Source organism: Syngnathus floridae, chromosome 7 (assembly GCF_059516105.1).
Source record: "Syngnathus floridae isolate MCC-2025c chromosome 7, RoL_Sflo_1.0, whole genome shotgun sequence".
Lineage (NCBI taxonomy): Eukaryota > Metazoa > Chordata > Actinopteri > Syngnathiformes > Syngnathidae > Syngnathus > Syngnathus floridae.
Genome location: NC_142419.1, coordinates 18,084,960 through 18,093,475, shown reverse-complemented (window position 1 = coordinate 18,093,475; position 8,516 = coordinate 18,084,960). Strand labels below are relative to the sequence as shown.

Here is an 8,516-nt window from a genome sequence, read left to right as displayed (position 1 = left end):
ACGGGAGGGCACCTTGCGAGAAAGCCGTGTCGCTGGTCTGGCCGAAGCCGGCGGTGCCGTCGGAGAGCCACAGGGTCTTTTTGGAGAGCAGCAGCATCTCTGTGTTCAGACTGAACTCGGCAGCCACGGGATCGCTCACCTGCCGCCGCGCGCAAAACAAACAAGTACGTACTTACATGCCGCCATTCACTGAACCACAATATTTACCTGCTGAAATCGGATGTCCAGCTCAAAGCCCACGGGCTCCCTGGGGTTGCACACGGGCGGGACGGTGAACTCCAGGCCGGGCGGCGACGTGCACGGCAGCAGCTTCACCGTGTACGTGCCCGAGTAGTCGCGTACCTGAACGGTCACAACTTGAGACGGCGCCGGAAAGCACAAACAAACGCAAAGCCGCCCGGGCGGCGCTCGCTCACGGCAAAGTCCGAGATGAAGGTCCACTGCTGGATGGGTTGGTTGTAGGTGGGCTCGCTGCGCACCAGGCTGAGGTTGAACGTCAGGCCAGGGTGGTCCGCGCTTATGACTATGGAGGTCAGGCCGGAAGCTGACGGCAAAGCACAATACTCATTTCTCAAGCATTTTGCACACGGTGCCAAAAACTAGCTGAATCCATTTTTTTTCAATATTACAAAAAGTGATAAAAAACATAAAGTCTATGTGTAATGATTGACTGGCCAGGAAAAACCAAATAGTGGTGTCCAGACTGTATTTGGACATACCAGGATGCCTGGCGACAAACAGGCCCCGAAAGCGAGCTTCGGTGCGGAAGTTGACCACCAGGCGTCCCAGCTCATTAATACGCATGCTGCTTGGGTAGAGCGCGCCTGCAAAAAAAAAAAATCAACATTCAACATAATTGAAGCAGCGGCCGGCTGGCCGGCCGGCCGGCCGGGCAGCGCTTACCTTGGAGTTCGGCCTCCGGGGGGCTGCCGATGCCGTCCCTCCACAAGATGGCGGTGTCGTACACAAAGGTCAGCCTCAGCTCCGACTGCAGGTCAAAGTGCTGCCAACCGCCCGCCCCCACCGGCGAGTGGAAGACGTAGGACACGTGGAGCGGCACCCGCAGCGTCACGTAGGACTGGACCAGGTTCAGAACCTGCCCGAAAAAATAGCACACGTTTCGCACAATGCCATGGCAAATGAAATGTTACATCGCTGCCAACCTCCATTTTCCAGACTCATTCACAATAGGCGAAAATACAGAGAGATCATATGAAATTGTTTGAGAGTAAAGATTGATTGCAAATATTGAGCTGCGGTCTTAGCTTGGAAATGTGTGGAAAAGCTCAAAATGCACAAATTTAGCCCGACTTGTTCCAACACGAACCCAGGTATCTGCACCTCTCTGACCTGCCGCGCATGTGCCTGCCTGTGCCTGTGCCTGTGAGGCGAGCGTGCTCAGGCGAGCCTCCAGGCGCCCGTCGTGCACCGCGCATCACACGCTCATATTCATCCTGCCGACATGACCTGCTGGGCCTTAATGGATTCCTGCGGCACCGCTGAGCGTTGACATGACACTCGGAGCGGGCCGTCCCTCCATTAGCTCGTCCGGCCTCTCGGAGCAGCGCTTGCAAATCAAAGGAAGGCTGATTCCGCCTCGGGGTTTTGTCCGCGACGCACTCACAAAACGTGTCGGGTTTTGACAGGTGGGGACTCGGGTCGCAAGTCAGACGAGTAGCCTAACGAGCTTTTCATGTATATGTTTGCAAACAACATTTTGCTTTTAGGGCCAGACATCTCCACGGCGGCGCTTACCTGGCCATCGGTGCCGATGGTTCCGCCGCAGTCCTCGAGCAGCTCGGACATGTCGTAGTAACTGACAAACTCCCACAGGCAGGCCTCCAGGTTGAGGTTGCGGTAGAAGCGCAGCGTGCCGGCGCCCCTCAGCGCGGCGCTGTACTGGTACGGCGCCGTTTCGCCCAGCACCTCCGGGTTCTTGGTGGCGTCGGTCAGGAAGCCGTGGCGCGTCTTGACTTCCGAGTAGTCCAGCAGGTTGGAGCAGCGGTGGTTGCCCACGCGGGTGCCGTCCGGGCTGAGGGTCAGCTCAAAGTTGGACAGGGCGCGGGTGGACACCACGGGCAGCATACCTGCAAAAAGGACAATGGCACAATTGGCTCTTCCGTGATGAAGATGTGACTTTTTGCGGCCTTACCATCAATGTGAGGCATGGTGACAGTCAGTTTGATGAGATTGGGACGCTCGGGGTCCTCGGCTCCGGTGTAGCGCAGTTTGGCTGAGAAGGGCTCGGCCCCCACCGTGCCCGCCACGCGAGGCTGGCACATGCCTGCCGCCCGGCCGTAAACAAACATCAAACGTTTAGTCGGCTGGCGAGGAACAAAAAGAGAGAAAAAAGAAAACTCCGCCGCGGAGAAATGATTTGCAGCTGCCAGAGCGGCGAGCGACGGCAGGTGCTCGTCGCGGGCTGCCATTTGCATAACAAACGAGAGCGCTCGCTGAGTTAAGTCAAAAAATAAACAGCTAGGAAAAACCCACAACAAGGGAAACCAAGCCACAAATGCAGATTTTAGGATAGAAACCCTAACCCTAGTTTGAAACCCTAATGCTAGTTTGAAACCCTAACTCTAGTTTAAAACCCTAGTTTAAACCCTCATTTGAAACCCTAACCCTAGTTATGGCTTCAAACATAAACGTGGTATGATATCAATCTGCATTGATTGAAAACAATTGATTGGCCAAAGTCTCACCCTCGTCCGTGCTGATGGTCACCACGGGGCTGCTGAGCTCCAGCCCCTCGTCGCCGTCCGAGTTGACGGCCCTGGCGGCGCACTGCACCCTGGAGCCCGCTTGGAAGTAGACCGAGTCCAGCGTGATGAGCTTGGACGAGGTGAAGAAGGTGTCAAAGTCCAACTCGCGCATGGGGCCCGTCACGCCGTCCGGGCCCTTAGGGGCGCTGACGAGCCAGCGGTAGCGTGTCAGAGTGTTGTTGATGTTCTCGCTCACGCAGATGGAGCCCGTCTTGTCGTAGTCTGGGTATTTCACGTTGCACGCCTGCGGCGGGAGGAGAAATAAAAACGTGGGGACATGTCCTGAATGGCAGCCATGCCCATCTTCAACCCAACTAACACATGCATGTGCAGCTGCCTCTTCTTTGGAGTCCACCACAGCGCCAGATTGTCAACTCATCGTCAAGTTTGGTGCAAGCAGCTACTTGAAAATTCCAGTTTGCATTCTGACTATTTGTTCTGCTGAGTCTGCATTTGTGTTGCTCGCAGCCCCCTCGCATCCATCCACCTGACCCTCCCCAACGGGCAGCGATTCGCCGCAAACTAATAAATAGATCTGCGCCATCATCTTCTCACAATGGGCCCGCTCACATTGATTCCAAATCAGATGCTCGGTAATGATCACTGAGGGTCTGGCCAATTCATTGAGTTTCTGTTGCTTGGATTAATGGCACCGACATTCTGTTTTGATGATGAAATTGATACTTTACATTTCTTGTGAATTTGGATTTGTTGATTTTTTTTTTGGATGAGAAGTTAATTTTTGTGAAAAAAAAAAAAATATATAAAACGGCTTCTTGCACTTTATGTCGGTGAGCAGTTGAGCAGGATTGCACCGTCCCTGGCTGGTCATTTGTATGCAAGAGAGCCCATGGCGGCACTACGTGTATTTTTTTTTTTTTTTTTTTAATTGTAACACCGCCGTCCCCCTCCGGCATCCACGTCGGTCGGCCGGCCAGCCACCATCCCTGCATAAAATGATGATGATGATGGGCGGAGACGTACGGTGACGCAAACGACAGGGTAGCCGGCCACGGGGAGAGAGTCGGGGCGCTTGCCGACGTGGTCGTAATGAAGCAGCGAAAGCACCCTGGGCACCGAGGGGAAGGTCACGTCTGCCATGCTGTTGCTCTCCTCGATGTAGATGATGGCTTTGGTCAGCTGGCAAAGGGGCGGAGAATACAAGGTGAATTGTACATTCCGTGGAATCTTTCTCTTCTCTTCTCTTCTGCATACAAAGTATGTCTTCATGTTGGCTTTGCCGTTGGTTCACTTGTGCACATGTATGTATTATTCATGCGCACAAACACGCCGCGCCGCTCGCTGCTCTCATTCTGCTCACTCTCATTGGCCCATGTCTGGGAATTGGGGTTCACCCCTCGCCTTCCGCTCTTGAATAATATAGCATTAGTTGAAGATTTTCTTTTGGATTCTTTCGCTCGAAATGTGACTTTTAATGGGATGTTTTGCAAATTGGAAGCTTCCTTGTTGGATTGCAGCTGACTGTTAACAAAAGATGCAATTCTTTCTTCAAATTGCAATTTGCGTACCTGCGTCTCTGCCACCATGTTCTCGTCTGGCTTGAGGTGCACGGTGAAGGCTTCCCTCATCTCTCTGACCCCGTCATATAAAACCTCCAGCTCCACAAAGTGCGCGGCGTCACCTTCTCCGAACACGAGCTCTGCAGAGGGAAACAGTGTCGTGGGTCGTCCTCCCGGCCCGGCCCGGCCCGGCCCGGCGCGGCGCGGCCCGGTCCTCCCGTCGCTCACCCTCAGAGATGGGATGGTAGTCCTCCCCCGAGGTGGCAGATCCATCTTTGGTGTGCACTCGGACGACGGACACCTTGGACGAGTCGCCCACGCGCACCACGGGGATTCTCACCACCGACACCCGGCCTCGTTCTTTGGGTTCGCTCACGCTGAATTTGGTCTCGGCAAATTTGATGACGGACTCTGAGGACGGAAAAGGCCGCGTAGCACCACGACTCCGCAACCGGACGACGAACGCGATGGAACGTACTGTCGGCGTCGTCTTTTATCCTGATGAGCGTTTCGTTCTGCCGTCCGACGGACGCGCCGAAGGGAGAATCGCTTTTTGGACTTCCGAGCACCAGACGCAGCTCCTCGTCTTCCTCGTGCTCCGTGTCATCCACCAAGTCCAGGACGCAAGGCTTCTCCACCTCCCCTGAGCAAACACACAGCCAGCCACTTTAGCGTGACGCTTTGGAAAACCGTTTTTTTAAAAACAACCTGCACAAATCGATGAGATCTGTAAGCCAGATTTCACGTGGAGCCGTTTGCAGAAGGTGACAGTGAAGCAAATTGCCAAGTTGACCTTCTCAACTTCATTTTGTCTTTTTCAAATGAACCGAGGCTGAAACAAAGCACCGCGCATGAATAAAAAGCAAACACATGCTTATCGATTCAAGGTCATTTGAAAACAAAACGCAAAGACACAAAAACATGGCAAAAGTTGAAAGCGGGAATGAAAGCAAAGGAAAAGTTTGAACTAGAATTAAAATGCAGTGAAGAGTCACAATATTATGAACTCGTTCACTGCCAGCTCAGTATAAACGGAGGTTTGACGTCAATTCTCGTCACTGGCGGTGAAGGAGTTCATGTCGTCATTAGAAACATGAGTATGGGAATATATACTATACCTGGTAGGAAGGTGATGACGGAGGCGTCCGTGTTGGGCCTCTCGTGGAAGTCCATCATGACCTGCGCCGTTCCTTGCCTGCTGTAGCATCGCACGGTGGACTTGTGGCCGATGTCGCCGCTACGGTACACGCTCGCCGCGATCCGCCCCGACTTCTCCTCGCCCACGTAGACGCTGTCGCGGAACTGCACTTTGGGCACTGGACCAGAAGCAAAAATTCAATAATGACACGATGGCTGAGGTGCCATCCAAATGTAAAGATCCCGTCTCACGGTCTGACACGGAGTCGTTGATGAGGACCACGGCCTTGGCGGGTGCCCCGAGGAGGCCGTTGACGGGCATCTGCAGCAGAAGCTCAAACCTCTCGGGGCCCTCCAGCACCGGCTGGCCCAGGTCGTCCAGGATGGTCACGCGGAACGTCTGCGTGCTGACGCCCGGCGCAAAGTCCAGATTCCGGCTGATCCCCACGTAATCCGCTCCGGCTGTCGGCCACCGTCAAAAAGGACAGATGGACAGTAGAAGACAATGAGAACTTTTTTTTTTTTTTTGGCTTTTTCATCCTGCAGGGATCTCCCAACTTATTTTTAAACCAGCTTCGTTGATGAGCTGAAAAACTCACCTATTTGCTGGATTAGCGACGCAATAAGAGCATTTCTTCAGCACAATCTACTTTGCTGCCACGGCAACAGTTTGTAGGAAGTTGCAAACGATGCCGTCGGAAAAGAGCGTTGATGGCAAATGAGAACGTCTCGCAGTTATAATTCATTCATGAATGTCAAACGGAGGGCAAGATGAAAAGATGGAGAGCACATCATTATTTGTCATCTAACTTCAAAGTCAAAGCAGCGTTGCCGGTCAAGCGGCGTGCACGCTTTGAACAGCCCCTCCCCTCTCTACAACTCAAGCCCTGCCCACAAAAACAAGATCATCGGTTTAGTTAGGACAATTTCGCACCCCAAAAGAAACGATTTAAGCGGTTCTAGAATATTATTGTGTTATGCAACCACTAAGAATGAGAGCGCCACATCCTGCTGTGGCAGACCGCCTCCAAATACGCCCGCCCGCCCGCCCGCTCGCTCGCTCGGTTCAGATGAGGCTGGCGTCCGCCCACGGGCTTTCCTCATGTCCAAGTGAGCGTTTGCATACGATGAGACGCTTAGTTACTCGTGAGCTTAAGATGCAGTCGAGGGAGTCTGAGCGAGAGAAGGCGGCGGCGGCAGCGGCGGCGGCGGGGGACGAACGAGAGCCTGACGGATGAGATAATGGAGGCTGAAAGAAAAGCTTGAGGAGAAAAAGTCGAAAGCAACAATTCTAAAAACGTCGTCCTCAATCAAACCGCCGTTATATACGTACACAGCGCGGTTAGCTTTGTTGACATTGCGCAGGTCGGCTGGCCCTGAAAGGGAAGGGGGGCGGGCGACCGGACGACACGTACCTTCGGCCGAGACGGGCTCCGTCTTTCGGGAGCGCACGGTGACGCTGGCGGCTTTGGATAGGTCGCTGCCCGTCCTCCACACCTGCACCTCCACCGAGCCGTCGCTCTCGTCCACGTGGTAGTCGGTGTGGCCGAAGTAGAAGACGGGGGCTGCAATAAAAAAAAAAAAAAAAAGCACATCTCAAGACACGCAATCTTCTCTCGCTAGCGTCTGGAACCAGCAGCACGCCACTTATTACAGGGGAAATGGAGGAAATGTTTCTACTGAGTGCACACTGTAATTGGAGCACTTTAAACATGACTGGCTGCTTTTCAAGGCATCCAAAAGCCCCTGACATTAGGGGGTTGAACAATTTCTCCTCTTGGGATCCAAACCATCATATCAAAGGACGTGAGTCCGAGTTCATCAAAGTTCTGATTTACTTTCAAGGTCACCAATCAGAAGTGGCTCGCTACGACCTCCCGGTGTGGTTTGGGCATTTTCTCCCCTTGTCCTATGCGGCCTGAGATTGATTGGCGGTCGGACTGGTGGCCAAAGTCAGCTGAGCCCTCCCAAAGAATTGTGACTCAATTCACTTTGCAAACAAGTATGTAAAGCGATTGCCAATGCTAGCAAAAATCTGTACTGCGCCATTTTTCGGCACCCTACTGTTGCCGTAGCAACCTGATGATTAATGAATGGGGAATGGTTACTTTTGGAGACACAAAAGGCAAAAAAAAAAAAATAGATCATGGAAGATGCTGAACGTCAAACAAGCAAGCCAAATGACGTGCTGAACCGGCTCGGTTGTTGCGTTCCATCTGAAAGTGTCGTATGGGGCCCAACGGCTGGGCGTCATCTGCTCTCCGCCACGCCGCCGCAAAGCTCGTGTGTTCCATTCTGGTTACCGAATGCATCATGGTGATGACAAATTGCTCGGCAATAAAGCCCATGAAATGAATGGCCGCGGCCATGGGCACACTTGTTGTTTCCATGACAATGGCACTGAGCACCTTGGAGAGGCTACTTCACCGGTGGCGACGTGTGTGCGGCGGGCGGGCGGGCGAGCGAGCGGGCTCGAGTGAAGAGGCGGGGGAGGCGAGGGGAGGCCATAGGGCTGTGCTGCGGGAGGAGAGCCTTGAATGAAATATGACAGCGGCGCTGCGAAGATTAGGTTATCTGAGGGAAGCGATGCACGAGAGGAAATAAAGAGATAATAATTTTAGCAAACACGGGCCGTAACTGTCAGCGGGAAGAGCTCACAGATAGGAAGGGGCGCTTTTCTTCAGGCTTCGGAAATGAAAGGCTTTGCACAGGGGTGGAAGAAAATCTTATGTCATACTTACTCTTTCTCATATTTACGGCCTGCCAGGGATTTTCAAACAAATGCCAACTCGTAGGTGGGCGGGGTTGCAAAACTGGCCACCCCCCCATGAAAAGTCAACTTCATGTCTGTTTTATAAAACTCCCGAGAAGTAACGGTGACATTTAAGGTAAATCCTTGGCATTTCCACTTGCAAGTCGGACCATCTGGCCGGCTGACGTGATCCCGAAAGTGGACCAAAAAAAAAAAGTTGCACTAGCGTCTGTCCCCGCTCGCTTGGCAGGACAATGAGCAAGAGTTGTGACAGGTGCCAGATTGCAGAGAAAGCAAACAAAGATGGTTTAGGCTGCCTGCATGCACTCGCCAACACCGTCC

At 53.1% G+C, this 8,516-nt stretch overlaps 1 protein-coding gene across 1 annotated transcript in view; it reads right to left on the bottom strand.

The window, feature by feature from the left end:
• The window catches only part of LOC148395789 (FRAS1-related extracellular matrix protein 2-like), a 40,255-nt gene that overhangs the window by 2,070 nt on the left and 29,669 nt on the right, over positions 1–8,516 (bottom strand). The window contains exons 7-21 of the mRNA XM_088380552.1: positions 6,838–6,987; positions 5,675–5,884; positions 5,404–5,601; positions 4,764–4,928; positions 4,514–4,696; positions 4,295–4,425; positions 3,750–3,905; positions 2,706–3,009; positions 2,153–2,284; positions 1,756–2,087; positions 904–1,096; positions 720–824; positions 417–544; positions 208–342; positions 13–139 (exon numbers count right to left, since the gene is read on the bottom strand). Coding sequence (XP_088236678.1) covers positions 13–139; positions 208–342; positions 417–544; positions 720–824; positions 904–1,096; positions 1,756–2,087; positions 2,153–2,284; positions 2,706–3,009; positions 3,750–3,905; positions 4,295–4,425; positions 4,514–4,696; positions 4,764–4,928; positions 5,404–5,601; positions 5,675–5,884; positions 6,838–6,987 — 2,649 coding nt within the window. The remainder of the gene's footprint in view (positions 1–12; positions 140–207; positions 343–416; positions 545–719; positions 825–903; positions 1,097–1,755; positions 2,088–2,152; positions 2,285–2,705; positions 3,010–3,749; positions 3,906–4,294; positions 4,426–4,513; positions 4,697–4,763; positions 4,929–5,403; positions 5,602–5,674; positions 5,885–6,837; positions 6,988–8,516) is intronic.